Below are 26091 nucleotides of genomic sequence, written 5' to 3'. Positions count from 1 at the left end.
TTTCACCAAATAAACTGAAAAGTGGGCTTCCATTAAAACGTTTGCCAGCTAAAATATTAAATCAATTGTTAGGAGGTAGTTTCTGCAACAGACGGATAAGGGTCACCCCGCCCCCACTCTCCCCACTCCCATCCAATTTTAAAGGTAATATTGAAACAAATTCAAGGGCTTTTTCTCAGGCAGTCTTTGTAGGTAACTTGCAGGTAGCTTCTCTTAAGGACAGCAAGAAGGGGAAAAAGTGACTTTAACAGCTTCGTCTGTGGCTGAAGGGCTATTCTATTTCAGCTCACAGCAGCTATCCACTCCCTCCACGCAGGGCCACTTGGAAAGCAATGGTGACAACCGCCCCTCCCTTCCCCTAGCCACGGGCAAGACGTGTGCGGTCAGAAGAACTTTAAATCAAACGGAATTGGATGTATGCACAACCACCATCTTGAAAGTTGGGGGGAAATCAGGAAGCGTTTCTTGGCGATTAATTTAGAGCGTTTCGAAGAAAAACACGTGTTCTTCAGAGTCGGAGAGAGAGCACAGGTAGCATTCGACTTTGTAAACAACTCGGTTGACAACGACAGGGAATCAATCTCCTGGGACAGACCCTTCTAACTTAAGGCTCAGGCCAGGGCTGTGGCTCTAGGAGAGCCTCAGTACCCTTTCTTTCTTCAGGCACCTGTTGCTCTGGGACCCAATGCCCAGAGGCTCCGTTGTAAAAAGAGACAGACAGCTGAAGATGGAGCTTTGAGGCCCACTCTCGAGAATTCGAGATGGTTTTATTTATGTGAGGCCTGCTTAAGATAAATGAAAACTTAATGTTTGGGAGCCGGACTCTGTGTGATTTTATTTTGCCCTCCGTTGGGAAAAAATAAAGTTCCAGACTTCCACGTATAGGTCCCATTACAACAACGGCTTGACTTTTCAACAACTGCTGGAAAGTTCCCTCGCAAGAGTCAGACGTGGAACAGAATGTAGGCAGAAGACATCAGAGGCTGGGGCGGGCTCCCGTCATGCGCCATGTCCCTTTGATATACGCTTTAATCTCTCCTATTATATACGTACCTCGCATAAACGTTCTGGAAATAAATAGCATCTGAATAATTTTTCAAAGCATCCCGAGTCTTTATCAGAGAGAAAACTCCTCTAAAGAACATCCCTTTAAGCGGAAACATAGGGTCTGCAAACTGTCTTCAGCTCCTGGCCTTGCAATGGTTCAAGTTTACTCTGGTGAACGCCAGTGAAGAATGACATTCCAAACAAAATCGCTGTTGCAGCCAAGGCAGATTTCGGAGGAATGACGAAGAAATGGTGAAGGTTGGGATAAGACACTTCGCCGTGGATCGTATTAAATAACTTTCAGTGTCGCATGATAAATAATACTTTTTAAAAAGCCCAGGCCTGTGGAGAGCAGAAGGAAGTCCCTCCCTGCTTTGCTTAGAGGCCTGGCCTCCTGGCTCTACCCACGCCAGGGGTGTGGCCACCAACGTGGTGACTGTTGGCCAAATCCAGTTCGAATAGGACACAGAGGATTTGGGAGGAATCGGTCCGCTAGGAGAAACTGTAGTAAATTTGAAGTGGGCAGTTAAGAAGTTTCTGCGGTTCCAGACTCAAGCCTGTGCAGGGAACTGTCACTACAGGCTCTCTTTCCTTTCTGTCCTGCACCTCACTGCACGTGAGCGAAGCCCAGAGCTGCCCAAACGAAGCCGGGCAAGCAGGCCGTGAGCCGGGCTCCAGGCTGGTTTCTGGGGAGCGAGCCCCCGCTGTCGTGCTTCCGAGGCTGACGGTGATGTGGGGGCCCCCAGCTCCCACCTTCCCCAGGTCCAGAGTGGCTTCTGCAGTGTGAATGGTGTAGTGTGAATGTGCACCCAAGGTACACCCAAGGGGACGCTGACCTGAACGCAATGCACCGTTCCTACAGGGAACAGACGGAGGGCTCCTGACGCTCTTTAAAATGACACGGGGCAGAACTCCCACTGCTCAGGTTCTGTGGCTGGTGCAAGAGTTTACCTGACATAAGACAGATAAGCAGGAGAAAGGCATCTGAATTTAGTAGTTTTACACGTACGGGGGAAGTCTTCAGAAGGAAAACGAAGACTCTCACGAAGCCATTAGGCCCCAAAGCTTTTATGCCTCTTTACACAAAGAGAGATTGTGGTAAGTGACCAAAGGGGCTTGAGCTAGTGGCGGTCAATCGCGGGACAGCGACTAGGAAATACATGGAGGAAAGCGACGGGAGGGCGGATCTATTTTAGTAGTTGTGTTTGCACAGGTTCATTCCGGCGTCGACCCCCAGTCTCTGCTGATAAGAAAGCTTTTTCTCTTCCTGGTGCGGGAAGGGCGCCTATCTCGGGGGAGAGGTACTGACCTGTTTTTAAGTAGAAACGGGAGGGCAGAGAACTCTTCCTGCATCTGCTGATTCTCAATTGCCTTCAGCTCCAAACGGTCAACACGGCAAAGCGGCATATTTTGGGGGGCGGCATGTTCTCCACCCCTTCGACAACAGTGAGGCGATTTCACGCTCGACGACAGAATTCGACCTGACTACTTTTCAGTTTGCAGAGAAGCTGAGATGAACCGAAGCGGGTAAAGTAATCGTGGGAAGAAGGCCTTCTAGATACAAGTTTTTCCTTTGCATGATCGATCGATCCAGACTCAGCCTGGCCCCTTGGACCCTCTCCTCATAAAGGGGGCTAGTCCTCCCCACGGAGCTCACGTCAATCTGCAATTCAGACTCCCCGGCACCCCCGCCGCTTTACCATGCTTGCAGACGTGGGCTGGTGAGGCAGAGCTCGCGGTCTGTACCTGCTGTCAAAACCTCTGTGTTACAGTCCCAAGTCCCTATGGCATCAACTGCTCATTAGTGGGGGGAAAAGAATTCCAAAATAAAACACGGTCCGATCATTTACCTTAACAAAAGATTTATTTGAAACAGGTTTGCACAGACATACACCAGTCAACGGGATTGATCAAAGCCACAAATCAGTACATTTCCCCAAACCTCTCAGAATACAAGGAAATGCCCTTCATTTGTATTCACTCCAGGAGGGAACCCTGCTCCACCGTAATATGCTGCTGTAACTTAACAACCAGAGGACATTAATAGGACGTGAAAATGGTAACACATCGAGAGACAGGGAATAAAAAACCCCCACGCTTCCCAGAAGTGCTCGCCGCTCTGCTGGGAGCCAATTAAACATGCCCCCACGGCCCTGCTTCTCTCTGCCTAACCAGATTAAAACCTCCTCGTCACCAACGATATGTAAGCGACGTGAGCACAGATGTGACAGCGGCCGGCAGAGCACCAGTGAAAAGAACGTGGCTTTGCTTGCAGGAGAAAGACACCACGAAGACGTTGCATTCAAGCAGCAAACCAGTGACCTGAACACAGCATGACCCACGGAGGTCTGCAGACCCTGCTGCTCCGGGCTGTCCCCGTGGGAACCACCCCTGCAGCTGGCCCGGGCGCAGCTGCTTGGACGGCCCCTTCAGAGGGACGTGTGTAGGTGAGCAGCATCGCCCACTCCTGGATCCAGCGATCACCGGCCTCGGCCTCGCGGGAGGGGGCGGGGGATGGGAGTGGGTGGTTCGAGCATCAGCACTTGCGTTGGTGTTGTTACTGAAAAGCCAAAAAAATAGTTCCTTGCTCGTGGATCGTGGAGGGAGAAACACAGGGTGACATAGCGGATTTTCTCCTGCAGTTTCTGTGTCGGTGTTGGCCGATCCACCTGCGGCTGCCTGCATGCCACACTGCCAGCTCAGGCCTCCGACCGCAGCCGATCCCGGTGGAAGTCGGTTCACATCCTGGCTCTCCCGCTTTCTCATCTGCGCTCAAAGCCTTTGCCTGTAAAAGGCCCTTGATAAGCGCTCTTGACCCCTGCGTTTCTCGGGCAGCGTTATTTGGATAGTGCTAAATCTTCAACGTTCTTCTTCTTCTTTCTGTCATAAATCAAAGCCACCTGACACTTAGTTCCTGACTTTTCAAACGAACAGGTCTCCTTTTCTTTCTTTAGCCAGGTCAGAATCAATGCCGATGGGCTAATCTCGGGAGCGTGTTTTTCTTGGTCTGACGCCTGGAGAAAGCAGAGTGGGTATCTCTAAGGCGACTAGGGGAGACTGTCGCCAGAAAAGGAGCCGGCTTCGGTGTGAAAAGAATCACTCTTTTGTGTCCCCCGCAGTCAGAGAAGCATAGGCGTTGTCAAGAGTTAGCGGCTCTGGGGTGTTGCCGGTGTTGGGGGGCGAGGTATGTGGGTGCAGCAGCCTTTCCTTCCTGCTGGACTGCGTCCCCGTTCACGACGGACCCTACCCCACAAACGAAGGCGGCGGGGGTTGGGGGGTGCTTCTCAGAGAGGTGGCCCGCCACTGAGTAAAGCTCTCGCGAAGGCGGAGGAAAATGTGGGCGGTGGGATGATTTGGGACGTGGAGAAAGAAATAAACGAAGAGCACGAGACAGTCCGTGGAGCATTCCAGGCCCGTTCCTTTTGGGAGTCGTTATTAATCCATCGTTATGGGGGGTCTTGGCCCTCGCCTCCACCACCCAAGGGAAGACTAACTGTCTTCCTTGCCTTCGAGATGGACAAATGGCCAGTCTGAGGCTCAGTTCTCTCCCCCAAGGCTGTCGTAAGGCCGACAACTGAACCGAGCCCAAGAAGCAGCAGCAACGAAGCCAACGGATGCATGCTCCCTCCCCCTCGTTTTTTGTTTGGTGGGGATTTTATTTCCACCGTCTCTATTGCTACCATATCTGCTAATTTAAGCATTTGCGTAACGGAAGTATTTAGTAAGTACGACGGAGGATGCCATCTTTGACTCGACCTGATAAACTCATTTCTTTGCCAAGTTATTTTTTCAGCCTCTGCTTAACCATAACCACAGTTTCCCTGTTCATATTTTTTATGGATCCCAAGAGATGAAGGCTACATTTCAAATGCCGAAGGTAAATCACTTCTTGAATTACGTCGGGACGATGACCCTGGGCAGTAATTCAAACCCTGGCTGAAATGCGTGTGGTTCTTTCACGTGTTCAAAGCGAAAGACCACCTTACCCTAGCACAGAGTTCTGCAAACATCCTCCTCAACTTAGCCTCTAAGACATAAATCCCTAGGGATAGGAATACGATAGAAAATTCTCTTCCTTATGGTTCAAAAACTGAGATAAAGGGTCATTGTTATAACAAATGGAGATGATAGAGTATAGCTTTCTTTTTAAAAATTGAACCTTGAACCCTGTAATATATGTGTCCACACGCATTTTCAGACAATAGTTACCTACATTCACTTTTTTTTTTTTCGTTAGTCACTGCTTCTTGACGAGCGATTGCTGACTGTCACTGCCAGCTCCCTGCAGCAAGACCTGACGCCTCGTCAAGGGAAAGACAATGTCAACAGGGCTCCCAGCCCGGCTCTCTCAAATCCAGGTTCACGAACGTCAAAGGAACAGCATTTCTTTGCTCTAGAGCACAGGCCCCGTGTGCTGTACTGATCCAGAAAAGACCATCACACATATGCACGTGTGTTGGGAGATGGGGAAAACGTGCCACTGGTCGAGAAGCCTAGAGAGCAGACAGACACCTCAGCCACATCCCCAGATTATGTCAAAGCCTCTTCTGATCAGCAGTGAAGCTAAGCCGGCCATGCAGAAAAGGTTGGTTTCTTCTCTCTTCTCTCCCTCCTTTTGAATGTGCATTTCCCGTGGCCGCCCTTGCCTGCCTGAGCTGGGGAGGCGCAGAACTCAGAACTGAGTGCACGGAATGCCTGGTCCCCTTCTGTGACATCAGCGGAAGGGGACATAAGCTCAAACGGGAGTTGGCGGCGCCACGCCAGACCAAGGCTGGGGCTGACTCAGTGGATTCTGCCACTTTGGCCCAATCCAGAGGCAGGCCCTCTAGTGCTGATGGAGTGTGACCTGCCAGCCTGCATGTCACGCATCGTGTGGCAGAGCGACGGGTCCCATGTGGCATTTCCACCGAGCTGACAGGCAGAGTATGTGACTTAGTCCAGTCCACCCCGCTCCCTGGGGAGAGGTGGTGTATGACACTCTGACCTCAATTTAAAGATAGGACAAAGGACACAGCCCCTGAGTTGGCCCTGGCTAAATATTATACATCACACGTAGTGACAGCTGCTCCTCCTGGAAACCCAATTTAGTCATTTGGCTACAAAACAGCTTAATCACAGGAGAGAATGGATAGAAACGCATTACTTCTACTGTTTTCTTCTACGTGCGTTTCATTAGTCTACTTCTCAAGAGAACTCCAAAATATCCTTAAATCTCAGAAAATTATGAACTGTATTTTAACGTAAAAAAGCAAAACCCCAAAAGCCCCAAACAAAAATACATGCACACACTGTAATTCACAAATCCGATTCAGAACGTTTGAAGTTCAAGAAAGAGCGAAGTGTTTGACAACGAACTGAGATTTTTGAGTTCCCGCTTTCCCAACAGGCTTAGTTTCAAATGAAACCAAATAGTCAGGATGCCTAATGCACATTCAATTCTAATTTTCATTTCTCTTTCATTTAGACCATCGTCTTTCTGAGTGTGCAATAAAGACATACATCTTCATTTGTTGTGTTCATTATTGGGTTTTTTTTTTTTTTTTGTAATTCCTGCATGATAGTCCTTCAATGATAGTCCTTCATCTTGCTGGGTGTTCTAGTATTTAAAAATGTTTCATCACCTTAGGGAGGAAGGAGGGGCAATTTTCTAAGCCTCACCTGTTAATTGCATCATTCTGCTCCCCTTTAAGCTCTGGATCCCGTCACCTCGTAAGCGAGGGGGATTCATTTTCTTAGTCTCCACAAATCGCATTCTAAATTACTTTAGTGCCCAATAAGCTATAGATGTTCCTAAAACAAAGGATTAGGAAGCAAAGCACACTATTGTTTTATTTCCTAATTTAGCACAGGAACTGTGCCACTGTAATCAGGAACAGCTGCCCAGAAGTATTTACGTTAAGCCATCCAACAATCTGGTTTGGCAACTGGAGCGGAGAGGAGAGAACGTGACTCCAAGCCGGCTGTTCGTTAAGGGCTCCAGGTGCTGGCATCCGCGCCCCAAGGCATCCAGGTTCCCTCCAAATTTAGGACAAGGGACTCTGGGGTTCGGGAAGTCACTGACTTCCTCGTCTTCGACTCCGGAGCTTCCTACCGCCAGTGGCGCCTGCATCTAACTAACACTGACGGGGGACAGAAAGGAACGTGTCAACAGAGAAAAGGGCGTTTCCTTGAACTGTCTGGATCGGTTCAATTAAAACTCGTCTCCATATCTTGTTTAAGGCCCCGGACACAGTGGGCTGGTGGGGATGTCAGTCTTCAAGCCCAGTTTCAGAGCGGCTCCTGAGGTTTGGTAGAAAATGCCTATGTCCTCCGCTCGGGGTCTGGGTCCTCCACCCGGGGTCTGTGTCTTTGCTTCTGGTTTTCTCCTCGGCGGGGGTCTTCCCTTACTACCCTCAGGGTCCTTTACTCTCCCATCGATCGATCGGAGTTTGCTCATCCTCCGGGTCTAGAGCTCCAGAGTGACAGGTGTGTTCCTCCGCTGGGGAGACGCGCTGTAAATTCATTCATTTCCGACGGCGGAAGTCCAAGAAGTGCTCTCAGCTCACTAGAGGACAAGCGTGGGTTCTCATTGGAGCCGAAGCCGAAGGTCCAGAGGTCTGGGGGCTGGGAAGTGAGCCCTGAGAGCCTGAGCAGGGCAGGGTTCCCACCACCGCCCCGACCCACAGGCCTCCCCGTCGCCACAAAGAGGCAGATAAACATTTAGAACAGACGCGGGAGAGCTGTACTTCTTTCCCTTAGTTACGGAAGGAAAAGGCGGTGGAAGACGAGGTACCTGGATCTGCGCTAGAACGAGGCAGCGTGTGGGTTTGGGTCCTTGCCCGTCAGCTGCCACGCGGTGAGCACAGCGGCCGGCCATGCAGGAGGCCTGAGGACGAGGAACCTGGACGGCGACGGGAGGACCGGGGCAGGAGGCCCCCCGGGAAGACTCTGCTGGAACACCGACTGCTTCGCCCCACTGGGGATGCGGCTGAGAGGTTCAAATAAATGTTCTCAGGCTTACCACCCAGATGCATCTTTTTATGTTTTCATGGCAATCAAGACGCTTATGCCAACTTCATACAAACGAAATAGGAATAAAAGCAAGACCGTGGCCTGCCTCGAGTGACTTTTACATGCTGCCCGGTGGGCTTGATCTGTGAGTGAACAAACCAGGAGGTGGGTGCCCCCCTGCCCTTCCCAAGACGGTGTCTCACGCGACATAAAACTCCTTCACCTTTTCTGCCAGAACGACTCGTACTGATGTTTCAGAATCGGTGAAACATAATGTTTTTAATTTCACACCTCACAGAGCACAGTTGAATGCTTCATAACAATGTAAACAAAAGTTAGGCCAAGCACTGCAGACAATTCGAGAGCCAAAAAAAAAAAAAAAAAAAACAAAAAAAAAAAAAAAAAAAAAAAAAAAAAAACAGCTTTCCCCGCAGGAGACACTCAGGTCTGCGAGGGGATATGTAACTAACAAACTGGTCATCGGCTAAGGCCACAGAAACGGGTTCCCGGTGTTTCGGCTGCTGACACCAGCCTCTTCTGATGGATGTGTCAACACTGGGCGCTACGAGCCGCATCCCTTTCCCAGGGTCCGTCAGGGGACGCGACGCGTTTTCTCCCCGACGTCGGGCCCTATTCCTGCCTCGGTTCCCTTTTGGTGGTGTCATAAGCACGGACCATTTCCTCCTGAGTGACAGCTCCATGCTCTTCTTGAGAGAAGGCGTACCCGTCTGAAAGGAAGCAGGCAGGACGAGGGGTTAAGAGGGGGACCGGGGGTGAAGGGTGGGGGGCGCATGAGGTTTGGATGAAGCTGCTTTGGGGGAGACCGTGGCTGCGTTCCCACGTGCTGGCCTCATCAGCTTTGGTCTGTGGGGGCCTGGGGCAGGTACGGGTGGAGCCGGGGGTTCTGGCTGCTGATGCCAGTCGGTGCCGGAGTGGGGAGGGCCCTGAGGGGTGAGCATCCGCCCATTTTGGGGGGCTGCAGCTGGGCTCAGCCCGAGAAGTGTAAACGGCGGGCCACTGGTCCACGTCTGCGCCTTCCCACTGCCAAGCAGGAGGAAAGGCAGGTGGTTCTGCCGCGGGAGTGTCCCAGTGTGCTCCAGGCTGCAGGCTGGCTGGCTGCTTTATGAAGCCGTAGACATGCCGGCTGGAAGACACGCACGGCGCCGGCCGTGAAGGCGGGCGAGGGGCGTGTGGTGAGCGGAGTGTTCCTGTGTTTAAACCGGGCTGATTTGGACTCGTAATAAGACAGTATGGCGGTTTCTGTCTGTGTGAATGAAGAAAAAGATCATAATATAACATCAAGAGGAAGTCAGTGATCAGCCTCATGGCCACAGGAAGGCTGGTTCTTACAACTGGGTCCAATAATAATAACAGCAACAATAATAGCAGCAGTTAACAATTATTAAGTGCTGTGTGTATCACACATTGTCCTATGTGCTGTGCACAAATAGCTTGTTTGTTCCTCCCGACAGCCCTATGACACATGCGACAGTAATCTGCCCATGTCACAGGTGGGGAAAGGCACGGCTTGCCCGAGGTCTCAGACCTAGTGAGTGGTGCAGCTGGGAGCCAGGCCCAGGCTCTCCTGCGTCTCCCATTTTGAAAGAGGCTTAGTTAACCCTGGTGACCCGAAGTGGGGCTTTCCTTCCTCACTGGCCCTTGACACAGAGGGGACGTTGACAAGACTCTTTCTCTGTTGGCTAACCCTTCTGGGTCGGGGGGAATGGAAAAGTCCCACAGCTGGATGAGACATTCTGACCAAAGACAACACGATGTAAAGCCTGGCAGCGGTGACCCAAATTGCATTTACGGCTCACCAACAGAGCTGTCAGTTCATTGTCATAGTCTTTAAAGGAGAAAAAGAAATCGTAAATCGTGCCCATGGATCGTTAATGATTTTACTCAGACGTTTGGCTTCAAATGGAGTTCCTGGAGCTTAAAGACGTGCAGTAGCGGTGTACAGCGTCTTCGTGGGACGGAGGAGAGAGAGAGACTTCAAATGATGCTCAGGGAGACTCCTGCTCGGAGGTGCCCGTGAATGCAGAGCTTTGTCGCCGGGGCTGGCTTCCCAGTTCTTCTGGAGAGCATGCCTTTCAGAAAACCCGTGGGCACTGGAGGGCCACCGTGGGAGGCTGGGCCGGCCGCGGAGGTGGCCTGGGGGCCGACTGAGGACACGGCTGAGGGCAGCAGGGAGCGGGCGGCAGAGAGGGCGGGACAAGCGAGCACGCTCTGCCCAGAACAGTCTCACACAGGGGACTCTTGTCTACTTGCTCCAACCCCGAGAAAACCAAACCCACAAACCCCCAAGTCCCGCCCTGTGTGGCGGCCGCAGGAAGTGGCCCCAGGCCAGTGTGTGCCCATCTAGCCGGCTGCAGAGCAGATGGGTCCCGAGCAGGTGGGCAGGAGCACCTGGAGAGGGGGCCCACTGGCCTGTTCCAGTGCTGGCCCAGTGCCCTTGAATTTCCTCGAGAAGAGGCTGAGCTTTGAGTCTGTGGGGGATCAAAGGGGAAACACCTCCCGTCAACCCTGTGCCCCTCAGAGCTTGTAGGTTTTCCAGGACTTACAAGCTGGGTCAGAGATAACTGGGGCCGAGGCGACCTTGGTTGGCTTCTGGGGGGTGGCCCCCCTCCTTCCCTCCCTGGGGGTACTGGGCCATCAGCCTGTCCCAGCAGAATTCTCTTCCGTGCAGCGTCTTCACTGCAGTCCTAGAAGCAGCGCCTGTCCTTGGGACGTTTCAAAGCAAAGCCCAGCAAAGAACTCTGCTCCTCCAGGAGCGAGGCTGAGTTCTGCTCTCGCCTCGGACAGTTTCCATTCTCCAGGGTCGCTGAACGGGAGCGTTTCTGGTACACAGCTGACGTTTTCTTCGCATCGGATGCTTCTTCGCAGAAAGGACTCTGGTCCCAAGTAATGGGCACACCGTGTAAGTGACCTTCATGAGCCCTCGGGTGGCCGATGGCTACTGAGCTCTCCACCTGACGATGGTGCTCCCCACCTGCTCTCTTTCGTCTTGGCCCCGGGGCACAGGGCCTGAGGTGCTAGGGGCGACAAGGGCCGGTTCTGAGCCTCGCTTGGCGGTAACTCAGCCACGGGACGCGGGCTCTTTACGTTCTCTGGGTATTCGCGGTCTACATTTTTGTAAAACAAATGCCAGGACCAGGTGAGGTCTCGGTTCTCACAGCTCTGGTCCTCCATACAGGCACCGGGGCTTGTCCTGGACAACTGTGCCCCGGCCACAGAGCCCTGTCCTTCGTCTGGGGCTGACTGACACACGGCACCAACGGGGGACACCTCTACCTCCATGCCAGAAAAGAAAGGAGCCTGTCTCAACCACAGTCCACCTGGAATGATTGCTGCCTATGCTTTTGATTGTTTTTTTTTGGGCGGGGGAGGAGTGGAGGAGGTTCGGATGGGAAGAAATAAAAGGAACTTGTTGACACATGAACATTGTTTGGAGTGTCCTCTTGGGAAAGGCGTCTAAGCCTTTTGGAATTGTCTCCTCACAACCTGTTCCAATGCAAGGAGCAGAGTCTGGCCTTTTCTTTGTTCTGCGTTTCATTCACATCTCACCTGTGCCTACTGGGGAGCCACCTGCAGGGGTTTCTTGTGCTCGTAGCTGGTATGGCGCCCCGGCTGGTCCCTGACTCCTGGGCGCGAGGGCACTGGGGGCGGGGGTGATTACTCAGCCACTCGGTCGGTCTCCAGCAGAAGAGGCGATGAGAGAAGCTCCTGCTCCAACGGCAAATCTCCCCGTGCAAGGCGCACCGAGGTCGCCGCCAACGGCTTCTCTGGCAGGTCTCACAGGCTGTTTCTGCCATCACGTTTCCAAAAGGTTGTGCACTTGGAACCGGACTTTCTTGACCTCCACTGAGACTTAGCTAGGGTTAACCCGGGGGCGGAGGCATCCCCCCAGCTCAGATCACGCATTTGCCTTTTAGAAACTGGGTCTGGTGGGAATTAGAGCCATAACAAGAAGGACCAGAACCTTCAGCGCCCCCAGCCTGCACCCCTCAGCCCGACAAAGATGCACCACCAGCTTCGGCCGGATGAACATTTAACTGCCATTGGCATCCAACGGGGAGCTCAGAGGAAGCCTCCAGCTCTTAGCATTCCCCACGTTCATGCATCTTTCTGGAAGTCCTGACAGCCAGAAGCGCTGCTGGCGGCCTGAAGAAAGCTCTCTGTGCGTGGGCCGGCTGGCCTCTTAATCCTCAGCCACAGCCGGAGTCGGGGACAGAACAGGGCAGGTGGAAGGAGAGGGAAGTGTAGGTGAGTTCTCAGTTGTTTCGACTTCTCCTGGTTGAACATTTGGTAAAGTCTATAGAATCGTTGTGGTTTTTTTTTTTTTTTGAATAAAACTCCCCTTGAGTAGCATTCTTTTGAATCTGAGCTCTGATAACATCATCTTAATGAAAGTAGCAGATTCCTGCCTGGAAAAATATTCCTAACAGCAGCAGAAATGGGGAAGGCTGTGGATGGATGATAAGGGCACTAGACCGTGTAGGAACTGCTGATCTCGCTGCAAACACTGTCGGTGGCCCACGAGGAACTAGAAGTGCCCATGAGATTAGAGTTTTCGTCCAGTTTCCTGGGAAGACTGAGGCCCCAGACAGTGGAAGGACAGACCCAGCAGAGACAGGCAGGGGCCGAGACAAGCCATGCAGACCTGCTCGCAGGCCAGGAGCGTGTCTAACTGCCTGAGGGCCTTCTCTAATTGTCTGTCGATGACAGAAACATTCGACCAGGTTCTTACTACTCATTGCTGAGCATTTGTGAAACGTGGTGTGATTTCAGAAGCTTTTTAAAAATTTCTTGTACTTACTTGTTCAATGGAATGCTTTTTTTGTCCTTCAAAACACTGAGACTTAAGTAAAATGTTTAGTAGTTGTTTCAAGACATCCGATGACTCTCTCACAAAAGTTCTCACTTGGTCTTGATCTAGGCAGTTGACTCTTGAACAACATGGGTTTGAACCGTGCAGGTGCACTGACGTGCGAATTTTTTCAATAAATAGCATACATGTATTTTCTCTTTCTTTTTTTATGGTTTCGTTAATAACATTTTCTTTTCTCCAGCTTGTTTTATTGTAAGAATACAGTACCTAATACGTATGACATACACGACATGTGTTGATTGGCTGTGTTATCGGTAAGGCTTCTGGTCAACAGTAGGCTATTAGAAGGTAAGTTTTGGGGAAGTCAAAGTTACATGCGAACTTTCAACTGCACGAGGGGTCGGTGCCCTCAGCCCCCACACCGTTCAGGGGTCAACGGTACATGTGCTGTACGCATTCTTCCTGTGGTTACGTGGAAGCATGGGAAGAGCAGCATGGGAGGAGCGGCATGGGGAACGGTTTGCATTTCTCTGTGTCTGGTATAGAGGGGGTGCTTTACACACATCGTCGTAAAGCCTCACGAAGACCGAGTAAGATTATGTCACAATTCTACTTTTTTTCAGAGGAGAAGTTGGAAGTTTAGAGAGAGATGTTAACTTTCCCAAAGTTACTCAGCTAGTGGCAGAAAACCATTTACTGGGCTCTGTTTGGCCAGGCACCTGATATATACAGCCTCGTTTAATGCTCCCAGTAACCCCAGGTAGGTTCTCATAGCACCTCCATTTTACAGATGGAGAACCAGAGAGTTCAACTTGCCTAAGACCCCAAAAAAGTGGCTCAGCCAGGACAGGGCCCCGGGCGGCTCAGCTCTGGTGGCGGGGTCTCGCTGCTTCACCCTTCGGACTTCCCCATCAAGCCTTCTGACGTGACCTGTCTCTCGGATGAGAGGCACCAGGGCCGTGACCCGGATGTCTGGGCCACGCTGGCCCACTCACCGTACAGACTCGAGCCTCTGCCAGGTGCTCCTGGGGCTGACGCCACCTACCTCCTGGGGCCGTACGGGACATGTTACGGGACATGGGCATGTGAGGGCTCAGTCCCCTTTCTCCCACGTTGATGCTCCACGTGGGGCAGGGAGGGGAGGGAGGGGACAACTGAAAGGCGGCGATGTTCACCCTTTCCTCTCTCCACTGAGAAAGGCTGGGAAGATCTGCTGACAGGCGGGGCTCAGCTGAACTGGACATAGATGCTCGATACCTGTATTATGGATACAACGGTCCTCCACTTTTCCTAAGCCGTTCCTGGCCACCAGTCGTTTCGTTCTCAACCCCTCGGGGAGAGGAAGGAGGGCAGGAAGTGGGGCGTGGGTTGAAGAGGTGGTCTGTGCATGTGCAAAAGGGGGCGCGTGGGCTGGAGAGACAGGCGGGGTTCACAGGAGCAGAAGCGGGGCCAACAGGGAGTCAAGTGGCTGGGCTGATAAAATGAACCTGCAACCTCCCCCCCACCTCCGTCACCTCGTCCGCCTCTCCTGGCCCCTGTTGTTGTTTTAATTAACATGCTAATATGAAATAAAACACAGCATACTGCTGTCCTTGGGGGAAGCAATTTAAAAGTAACATCACTTCAACGTTAGGAAAAAAAATGCTACTGAGAGGCTGACGGAAGGATCTGAACCACAGCAGGATTTGGAGTGTTAAGGGTTTTGTCATTCAGGCATGTGACTGGGTCCCAGGGAATATTCCATCGTACTCGCCTCGGGCCAGACACTTGCTTCCTCTTCTGCATGTGGCCTCCAGCTTGGCAGCTGTCCCCTCCCCAGTTGACCCTGCCCAGGCTTTAATTCCAACCCCCTCCCCCACCCTCCCCGCCTGGTCGGGCGTCGTAGCTGGCCTGGATAGGCTGGCGGTGACACTTACGTGGGACAGTCTCCGGGAAGGACCCTCCTCGAAAGAGAGTGGGGGGTGTCTTCCTGCTCAGCCTCTTCAACAGGCGGTCCCTCTCGTTCATCCTACAGGCAAAGCAAACACTGTCAGTCTCTCGTTCACGCAGACCCATCTCAAAGGTGCGCGCTGGATGACTTCAGGTTGTAAAATGAAACAGGGAAAAAAGCTTCCCAGGTCAGGAAGAGCGCCCCGTTTCCGGGCTGCCCCCCTGCTCACAGTAGATGCTATCTCGCGCTTGGAGCTTGGCCCCTCTTCTAAAAGGCGCCCTGTTTCCCATCAGGCCTGGCTTGTACGTGATGCCCTTGAACTCCGCCTTTCCCTCCTGGAAGCTCACTACAAGTGCCCTTTGTACCCGGCGGGCCCCTGCTTCCCGGACGCTTTGGAAGAAGTGACTTGTTTCTGTGCGAAATATCTGAACAGCCTCCCCCCACCTGGAGCTGCTGTTTCTCAACCAGTGAACGGTGGGTACCGGCTGCCTCCGGACCCCGCCCGCTTTTTCTGCAGCCCCCCGCCCTCTGTGCTTATTATGAACCACAGTGACAATTGAGGTGATTTTCTTGAACACACAGGATCCGGAGCCGTCCCGCCTTTCCCGCCCCGCCCCGCCCGGGCAGGCCGAAGTGCTTAGCTGGCTCACCCTCAGGATGTCACTTGGCTTGCCCCAAAGCAGACATCGAGTGTAGGGGGGTGTGCCAGCGCCCTCTGTTACGGGTTGCGTGTATCCCCCCAAATTTGCATCTTGAAGTCTGAACCCCCAATACCTCAGAATGTGAGTACATTTGGAGATTGGGGTAATTACATTAAAACGAGGACTTTACTGCGACTGGTGTCCCCATGAGGAGACGGACACGCGCCGAGGGAGGACTATGTGAGGACAAAGGGAGAAGACGGCGTCTACGAACTGAGGGGTCAGATGGGCCCCAGGAGGAGCCGACCCCGCCGACACCTTGATCTTGGACTTCCAGCCCCTGGAACTGTGACACGATAACTTTGTTTATAAGCGTCCCGCCCCAGTCTCTGCTATTTTGCTGTGGCAGCAAATACACCCCGATCCGCCGTTGGTGGGAACTTGAGAGTTGTTTTAAGAAGCTGCAGTTGCCTGTGACCCGAAGCTCCTCTCCCGGAAGTCTCAAGCCCGAGGACGTCTCCCGACCAGAGTCCACTTCACCCACCTCCCCAGGGTCATTTGAAGGAGGGGCAGGGCACAGGTTTTCCCAGTAGTTCAATGAGCCACGGTTCACCGTGGACTGGGGTGTACAGGGGAGAGTGTTTTCTGACTCTGGGTGGAAAGAATAACGTTTAATTCATCACCAATTAGGAGCGAGCCTCAGCTGGCCAAGCCGGGCAGACGTCTCACGCTGGGGAGGAAGAACCCTTTCTCCCCCTTCACACCAATGTTCCCTTCCCGCTCCCCCCTTTTTCTCCCGGGGCCCAAATTAATCTCCCTGGGCCCTGCTGAGCAGCTGCTCTGGGCTGCGGGCTGAGCAGGTGAACGAGGAGGGGGCAGCCGGTGAGTGCCTGTCCCTCCGTGTGGCCGCTGTCCCCTCACTGTCTGTAGCTCCCTGTGCGGGCTTGGGGACGTGGGGAGTGTAACGGGGGGCCACCCTTCCTGTCTGACCCGGCTCAGCTGTGACTCCGGCCAGGAAGGCGCCAGTGTGGCGAAGGGCTCGCCGAGGGCTGGGCTACAGCCTGTCCGACCTGTGTGGCTGAAGAGGGCACCCTCTCCCCTGGTACCCAGGGGATGGACACAGGGCTACGCTGCCACCAGGCCCCTCCCCTGCCCTGGCCCTTCCTGGTCCAGCCAACACTTCAGGCCCACCGGCTCCTCCTAGTGGCGGGGCTTATGAGAACTTCACCCAGCCACGCGGGCGGGAGGGGCCTTTGCGATTCCACGTCTTGGTCTCTCACTCGGCAGGTGAGGAGACTCAGCTGTGACAAGTAAAAAAGGTCACTGGGCACTTTGCTGGCAGCCTCCTGACCCTGCTTCTGTGCTAGGCAGATGACCCCAATTCCCTCATGGAATGGCAGACGCTTTACTCTTTCTTTTTTTGGAATAAAATATTCCAAACACATAGTAACAGTCAGAAACCAGGACAGCAAGAGCACACTCACCCACTCAGCTTTAGCAAATGGTAGCACCACCCTTTGACCGCATGCTTCAGAGGGACCCCCTCCGTCCTGCAGCCTCTCCTCCCACCTGGTGAGGGGTCCATGGGGCTAAGGAGACAGATCCACCCAGAGCCCACACTGGTCTCCCACTCTGGGTATCTGAGACCCTAGAAGTCCCTGCTCAGTGACCCCCAAGTGGGCATCCAGGGCTAACCTCACTTCCCTGCTAGCTAGCTCCATCCCCCTAAAAGCAGGCCATACAGCCAGCGTCCGCACTCCGAGGCCTGTGGGAGTGGCTGAGGGGTGATTTTCTGCATGGGATGTGTGGACGTGGTGTCCGCACACTTGTGCGCACATCCCCTCCAAGTGCAGGACAGAGCTGGAGTTGGGAAGGGAGGGTGGGGTGTGTGAGACACAGTCGACCCTTCCCTGGGCTACCACTTCCTGGCTTGGACCGCCAAAGGATCTGGGAACCACAAAGCACCGCTGTCTTCATGCAGGCGTATTCATCAAGGTCAGGGCTATCTGTTAGCCTGATGCATAACTTCCACGTTCTTAGACGTGGTACGTGGTTTCCCTATGTACTTGTGCGCCAAGTCCTGCAAATGTCAGGAGTGGGCCTGGCTGTGAGAACTACTCCGGTTTTCAACAAAACAATAGAAAGTCTCAAATATAAAGTCCCGAAAATCCTCTGATTCCATTCTTCCCCTTCCCTCATAACAAAGTTAGAAATTATCTTTTGTTTGTATTTCATACTTTTGTTCTAGATATGTGCATTCACTTGAATATATAATTATGTTTTAAAATATGTCTAAATGGTATCATTTGTTTTATGCTTCCGGTTCATCATATATTTTTTTTCGCTCCTTCTTTTCTCCTTTCTTATTTTCATTGTATTGTCTACCCCTGTAGAGAATGAGTTAATCTGTTTTCTCTCTAGCTGCTTTCCTAATTCTCTTTGTCTTTGGTGTTCTGCGGTTTCACTACCACACTCAGGATGACTAGGTACAGATTTGTTTTTATACTCTGCTCATTAGTCATTACAGAAATGCAGATCAAAGAGATAGCATTTAACATCCACTAGGATGGCTATAATAAACAAAAAACCGAAAAAAAAAAAACCCAGAAAACAAATGTTGGAGAGGACGTGGGGAAACTGGAACCCTAACACACTACCGGTCGGACTGTAAAATGGTGTAGCTTCTGCTCTTCATTAAGTTAAACATGGAATTACTGTATCAGCCAGAAATTCCACTCCTAGAAATACATTCAAAATAATTGAAAACAGACTCAAACAAATACTCGTACACGAATATCTATAGCAGCATTATTCACAGTAGCCAAAAGATGGAAACAATCCAGGTGTCTATCAACTGGTGAATGGATAAACAAAATGTTGTATGTCTACCCACTGGAACATCATGCGGCCATAAAAAGGAATGAGATACCGATATATGTCGCACATGGGTAAACCTTGACAACATTATGGTGACAGAAGCCAAACCAAAACGCCACGTGTCGCGTGATTCCATTTACATGAAATGTCCAGAATAGAGGCAGGAAGAAGAGTAATGGCGGCCAGGGACAGCAGGGCAGGGAGCCGGGGGAAGAGAGTGGCCAGTGGCTGCGTGAAGCACAGGATGCTTCCTCTTGGGGAGAGGGACACGTTTGGCAGTGGTGACGGTTCCACAACACGGTGAATGTTCTAAACGCCACTGAACAATTACACTTTAAAAGGGTAAATTTTCTGTTATGTACATTTTTCTACAGTTTAAAAAGTTCAATTACAAGACAAAGAGGAGGGAAAATGGGTCCTGAATTAAGGCTCATTCCCTCCCATCACGGGAGCTGCTGGTTTATTTCTCCGATGGTGGGGGGATGTTGGAGTTAACGTGCTTTCTTTGATTTTGTTTTAAATCCCTGTTTAAGTAGGGTGTGTCGACTGCGATCTATGTATGAAAGGCGCATTTCGGTCGGTTGTCCCCAATGGCCAAGAAGCAGGAACGTGGAGAACATAGCAAATAACAACAAGTCTGTTTTTAAATCTTGTCAGTAGTTACAGCTGGTAGGAGTCGCAGCTGACGCCTCGACGAATTCAAAAACAAATAGGTATTTTTAAAAACTTATTTTTAAATGAACTGCTAGACTGTCTTCAAAATAGAAATCTTGGAGGTTCCTCAAGGAAAAAGCTAGTCCAAAGTTCTCCTTTTTTTCAGGTAAGGCCAAACATCTACCAATCTATCAGATTACTGAAATTCTAACCTATTTTTCAGGATCTCTAGAAAATGAGATCTCACGGCCTCATTGGGGAACTTAGTTTTACTCACTATAATCTAAATAGTAGGACATGAAAATCTTTTGGCTCACGTATATTCTAGAACCACTTATGTGTTTGTAGGATCAAAAACTTGACCTTAGTTAAACACACTTATGTAGCGAGGGACAATGACAAGAATAAAACAAAACAAAATAGGTTTTCCAGCCTAATATTCCAATAAGACAGGAGTTATACCCTGGGGCTAGGAGACCATCATAAATTCTTTTCTGTTAAGTGGTAGTAAATCGTTCCTCGTTTTCCTTTTTTGCCGATCCATAAACATTTGTTTTTAAAAACTTGACTTCTCCACTGCGCCTGAGAGCTGGTGGTGACACGTCATGATACATGGTGATGGACGCATCATGGAGACCACATGAGGCTCCACATGGTAAAGGGAGGTGTGAAGAACTCAGAGGAAGTTCAGGAAGGCTTTAAGAATTGACGCCGAAGCTGCATCCTGACGAAGGATGATGACCCTGGATGGGAACGCAGGAGGGACAATGGATTTGGTGGGAAAGAGGATGAGCCCCATCTCGAATGTGAGACTCAGAGTTGCCTCTGAGGAATTCAGGAGGCCGCGGGGCACTGGGGTCTAGAGAGGGCCAAGCCAGAGATGCCACTTGGGATCCCTGAGCCTGTAGAAACCCGTAGCAAGCAGGCAAGGCGAGGTGGCACTGTAAGTGGTGGCGCCTAGAAGCACTACATGTCGTCTGTGGGTTCATTCTCTCAGATGGAGACCAAGTCTTGTACTTCCTCTGCGTTTTTCACAGTACCTGCCCTGGGCTGAGAACCGAAGACATGGTTCCACATAAAATGGCACTGTGCTTTTGTATTTACCGATTTGGGCTGTGGTTCGCTCTCTTACTATTGTTATGTGTCTCCGTAACTTGATCCTGGCATTTTTTGTCTTTGTATCTGTCCACGGTGCCCAGCATTGAGCTCAGGACAGGGTGGGTTGTCCAAGAGCAGCCAAACTAAATTCCTCTGTATTACTTTTTGAAAATGATGGAACAGGGACATCAGCCCAAGTCTCTTCCAGAGAAGGAAAGCCCACTCCAAACTCTTGAAGATACTGAGAACAAAAAAACCTCTGTGGTTTTTACAAAGATAGGATACTGCATTTGTTAAGAAAAGAATTCAGGTTACATGGAACAATTCAAGAGCAGTCTGGCTGAGGACAGGATAGAGTCCACAATTATGTAATGCAATACAAATTCCATCCCCAAAATAAGAGAGATAGATTCCTCTAGTTTTCCCTGGTCTCAAGTTTCCTCTGACTATCAAAACTGGGAAATGGAGGGAAGAAAGGCTATACTACCACTGTTCTATTTTTTCTGTTCCAGACAAGGTTTTGGAAAACAGGGGTAAGCAGACCAGTTTGGGCATCGGAAGATCTCTCATTCTTTTTACTCTGGGTGATTTCCTGTCAAAAAGAAGAGTTTGGCCAAGGAGTTGTAGTGCCAAATTAGGCAATGAATGTGCCTTATTCCTCCTGCTAAATACAATTGACAAGCCAGAACACAAATATAAGAAGACTCTAAAAAAGGTGCAAAGAAGGAAGACCAGCTAGGAACCTTGAAACATGAGAAATCTGAGTTTTCTTGTGGCCTCACAGATTCCAGACTTGGAGCTTAAGAGCCTCACAACCTGGAAATGACCACAGATGCAGACCAAAAAAGAAAAAAAAGCTCAGAAAAAGCCTCTTTTCTCTAGCCGAAAAAGCAGAAAAGAAGTAGCCTCACAAGGCAACTCCCTTAGACCATAATCATTCTACTCTAGCCAAGCACCCCAGAAAGTACTGTGGCTCCACTCCCACCCATGCCAGCAAAGACCAAGTGGAGAGGAGGCCAGATTCTCACAAGGCTGCAGCAAGTGCCTGACATCCCTACTGGGGTGTTGATGGAGGAGCCTGGGTGGGGACCTGGGACTTTAATTCTTGTTAGCTGATGATAAAGTCTCTGGCCCCCGGTGGTGACACGTGGGGAAACTGGCCTTCCATCCCCCACTCAGTAACATAAGGAGGCATTCTGAAGAGACCTAATGAAGAATCAAGACTTTCATCCTTGCCAGGTACGAATACCCCTCCCTGCTTCCTGCCTTCTCTGCCCTCTGCAGTGTCCGTGGAGACCACATGGAGGCAGAACTCTCACCCCTACCCAGCAGGCATCAACGGGGGCCAACTAGGAAACCTGAATAACTTCTGTCTGGCAGGAGCAAGGCTTCCTGGGTCACATAGCATAATCGTAACACCCAAATCGTCCAGGTTTCATTGAGAAACCACTAGTCATACCAAGAACCAGGTCGATCTCAAACTGAACGGTTAAAAAAAAAAGGTTAATCAATGGCAATATCAAGGTGACAGAGATGGTGGAATAATCTGACAAAGATTTTAAAGTGGCCATGATAAAAACGCTTCAATGAGCATTTGTGACACGCTTCAAACAAATGGGAAAAAATAGAAAGCCTCAGCAAAGGAGATCTAAAGAAGAACCAATCATAAATTTTAGAACTCAAAAATACAGTAATTGAAATAAAAAGGTCAGCAGAAGGGCTCAACAGCAGAGTGGAGGGGATGGGGGAAATAGTCAGTGAACCGGAAGACAGAATAGTAACTGTGACCCAATCCACATAACAGAGACAAAATAGACTGAAGAAAAATTAAAAGACCTCAGGGACCTGTGGGAATATCACAGAAGATGTAATTTTCATGTCTTCAGAGTCCTAGAGGGAGAAGAGAAAAAAGATGGGGCTGAAAAACCACTCAAAGAAATAAAGTCTGAAAAATCCCCAAATCTAGTGAGAGACATAAACCTACAGATTTAAGAAGCTGACTGAATCCTAAACATGAAAAAAAAAAAAACCCAAAGAAATCTAGGCGAAAATAGATTATAATGAAAGTTCTGAAAACTAGACAAAGAACTAAAAACTAAAAACTAAAAACAAAGAAAATATCTCAAGAGCAGCCTAAGAGAATTGATCCTTTAGCTACAGAAGAAAATCAATTCAAATGACAATGAATTTCTCATCAGAAACCATTGAGGCCAGAATTGGCATAATATTTTTCAAGTGCTGAAAGAAAAAATACTGTCAACTCAGTGAAAATACCTTTCAGGAATAAAGCAGAAATCAAGACATTCTCAAATAAAAGGGAAACTAAAAGAATTTGTCACCATCTGAACTATCCTCCAGGAATAGCTAAAGAAAGTTGTATAAATGAAAAAAAAAATGATAAAAGAAGGAATCTTGGAACCTCAGGAAGGAAGAAAGAACACGGTAAAGAAAAATATGAGCAAATAAAATGGGCTTTGCTTTCCTCTCAAATTTTCCAAATTATGTTTGAGAGGTGAAAGCGAAAATTATACTCTATCTGATATGGTTCTAAATATACGCATAGGAAATACTTAAGACAATTATATTATAAATGGGAGTGGGTAAAGGGATGTAACGGAGGTTGGTTTTCTGTACTTCACTCAAAGTGAGAGAATGATAACATCAGTAGACTATGATTAGTTATGTATACATAACATAATACCTGGGACAACCTACACTATATGAATTATACTAGGAGACACACTTGAAAACACAGTAGATCAATTAAAATGGAATTAAAAATGCTCACACAACCCATAAGAAGGAAGGAAAAGGAAACAGAAAAATGAAAGACGGGCATAACAAAAAGTTAACAAAAGATAAAATGGTAGACTTACACTCTAAGATATTATAATCATTAAATATAACTAGTCTAAATGTACCAACTAAACGACATGGACTTGCAGTGGAATAAAACCTATGACTCAATTATATACTGTCCCTAAGAAACTCACTTCAAATATAATGATATGGGAAGATAGAAAATAAAAAGGTAGAAAAAAGATATATCAAGAGAACAGCAGTCAAAGGAAAGCAGGAATAGCTACATTAATATCAGATAAAATAGACTTCAGAGCAAAGGACATTACCAGAGACAGCAAAGGACATAATGTAATGACAAAAAGATCAATCTACCCAGAACATGTAGCAATCCTAAATGTCCATGCACCAAGCAACAGATAGATGAAGCAAAACCGAAAGGAGAAATAGACAAATTCACCATTATAGTTGGATCCTTCAACGTTTCTCTCTCAACAATTGATAGTACAAAGAGAAAATCAGCAAGAAAATTAAAGATATCCCAAACGCCGTCAACCAAAAGGACTGAATCAACATTTTATCCAACACTCCACTCAATGACAGGAGAATACACATTCTTACCAAGTGCACGAGAAACATATACCAAGAAAGACCATATCTCGGGCCATAAAACAAAGCTCGACAAATTTAAAAGCACTGAAATCATTGAGAGTCATTCTCTAAACACAATGGAATCAAAGCAGAAATGAATAACAGATAATAGGAAAATCTTCAAACACTTGGGAACTAAACAACACACTTCTAAATAATCCATAGGTCAGAGAGAAAGTCTCAAGAGAAATCTAAAAAAAAAAAAATTGAACTAAGAGAAAATAAAAATGCATCAGAATTTGTGGGACACAGTTAAACGACTGCTACGAGGGAAATTCCTAGCAGTAAATGCATACGTTAGACAAAATGAAAGGTCCCAAATCAATAATCTAAGTTCCTATCGGAAGAAACCTAAAAAGAAGAGCAAAAGAAACAGCAAGCAAGAGGAAGGAAATAAAGATATGAGTGGAAATCAGTGGTCCAAAAACAGAAAAACAATAGAGAAAAATCAACGAAACCAAAAGCTTGCTATTTGAAAAAAAGATACAATTAACAGATCTTCTAGAAGATTTACTAAGAAAATTTACAAAAAAAAAAAAAAAAAAAAAAAGAAAAGATATAAATTGCTACCAACATTAGGAATGAAATGGGATATCATGGCAGACGCCAGAGACATCAAAAGAATAGAATAACTGGGGACTACTACAAACACTTCTATGTTCTAAATTTGACCAATTCCTTAAAAAACAAAAACTACGAAAACACACAATTCGAAATACTTTGAATATCCCTATACCTATTAAGCAAATTGAATTCATAATTTAAAAATTTTCCAAAAAGAAATGTCCAGGACAAGATGGCTTCACTGCCAAATATATTTAAAGAAGACTTAACAAGACTTCTATACAATCTCTTACAGAAATTTGAAAAGGAAGAGACAGTGTGGCATTGGTTGAGGGATGGACAGAGCAATGGAATGAAACGGAACAGAACAGAACAGAATAGAATAGAACTAAGAGATAAAACTCACCCAAATATACGCATTTAATTTTTGACAAAGGCGTAAAAGCAATTCAATTGAAGACATATACTCTTTTCAACAAATGGTGCTGGAGTAACTATGCATATATATAGGCAAAAACAACATCAACAACAACAAAACCCATACAAAACCTCTAAGTCTCATACCTTATATAAACATTAATTCAACATGAATCACTTAAATGTAAACTATAAAATGATACGACTATTGAGAACAAAAAGAATAATATCTTTGAGATCTAGGACTGTGCAAAGAGTTTGTAGGCTTGACATCAAAAGCATAATCCATAAAGAAAAATGGATTAATTTGGTCTTCATCAAAATTTAAAACTCTTTTTTTTTCCTGAGAAAGATTCTATTAAGAGGCTGAAAAAACAAGCTACAGAGTGGGGGAAAATATTCGTCAACCACATATCTGACAAAGGTCTAAAGTCTAGAATATATAAACTTAACAGATAAAAAAAAACACAAAGAATCCAATTAAAAAGAGGGCAAAAACCATGAAGCGATATTTCAGTGGAAAGAATACGCATATGGCCAATAAGCACACGAGAAGATGCTCAACATTGAAAAAACAAGCTACAGAGTGGGGGAAAATATTCGTCAACCACATATCTGACAAAGGTCTAAAGTCTAGAATATATAAACTTAACAGATAAAAAAAAACACAAAGAATCCAATTAAAAAGAGGGCAAAAACCATGAAGCGATATTTCAGTGGAAAGAATACGCATATGGCCAATAAGCACACGAGAAGATGCTCAATGTTATTAGCAATTAGGGAAATGCAAATTAAAACTACAATGAGTTATTACTACATAGCTATTGTAAATGCTAACATTAAAAAAAACAGTGACAAACACCAAATTGCTGGCAAGGGTGTGAAAAAGCTGGATCCCTCATACACTGCTGGTGGCACTGCAAAATGGCATGGCCACCCTGCCAAACAGTTTGGCAATTCCTTAAAAAAAACTAAACATCCTGCAACCTTGTGACTGTAAACAGTTTGGCAATTCCTTAAAAAAAACTAAACATAGTGCAACCTTGTGACTGTACTAAAAAACAAAACCAAAAACAAAAACCGCTGAATTATATACTTTAAGAAGGTGAAGATCATGTATTTAAATTATATCTCACAGTTTAAAAAAGTTCAGGTAAACGCATAGTCCAATTGCCAACCCGCAGAATCGTGAGCTAAATAAATGGTTATTAAAAGAAAACGGTTATTAAAAGAAAACGAAACACCTAAATATTCAATACCAGAAACCCGGCAGTTGTACTCTTGGAATTTTATATCAGGGAAATGAAGAATATATCTGCACAAAAGCCTGTAGACGAATGTCTATAAGAGCTTCATTCGTGATGGCCCCAGACTGGAAACCCAGATCTCCTTCAGCAGTGAATGGGTTACCACAGTGTAGCCCCGTCTGTACCATGAGCAAGAAAGAGGAAGAAACTCTTGATCCACGTGAGACCTGGGTGAATCTCCTGAGGATTTTGCTGAGTGAGACAAAGGTCAAGACCCAAAGGTTACACATTGTAAGATTCATGCCTAGGACATTCTTGAAATGACAAAATTCCAGAAATGGAGGA

At 48.2% G+C, this 26091-nt stretch overlaps 1 protein-coding gene across 1 annotated transcript in view; it reads right to left on the bottom strand.

Annotated features, from left to right (window-relative positions):
• Positions 1 to 8667: 8667 nt before the first annotated feature.
• Positions 8668 to 26091, bottom strand: part of ATP8A2 (ATPase phospholipid transporting 8A2) — a 470091-nt gene continuing 452667 nt past the window's right edge. The window contains exons 35-36 of the mRNA XM_006915835.2: positions 14785 to 14876; positions 8668 to 8765 (exon numbers count right to left, since the gene is read on the bottom strand). Coding sequence (XP_006915897.1) covers positions 8668 to 8765; positions 14785 to 14876 — 190 coding nt within the window. The remainder of the gene's footprint in view (positions 8766 to 14784; positions 14877 to 26091) is intronic.

Source organism: Pteropus alecto, unplaced genomic scaffold (assembly GCF_000325575.1).
Source record: "Pteropus alecto unplaced genomic scaffold, ASM32557v1 scaffold16, whole genome shotgun sequence".
Classification (NCBI taxonomy): domain Eukaryota; kingdom Metazoa; phylum Chordata; class Mammalia; order Chiroptera; family Pteropodidae; genus Pteropus; species Pteropus alecto.
This window is presented reverse-complemented; position numbering and strand designations above follow the sequence as displayed.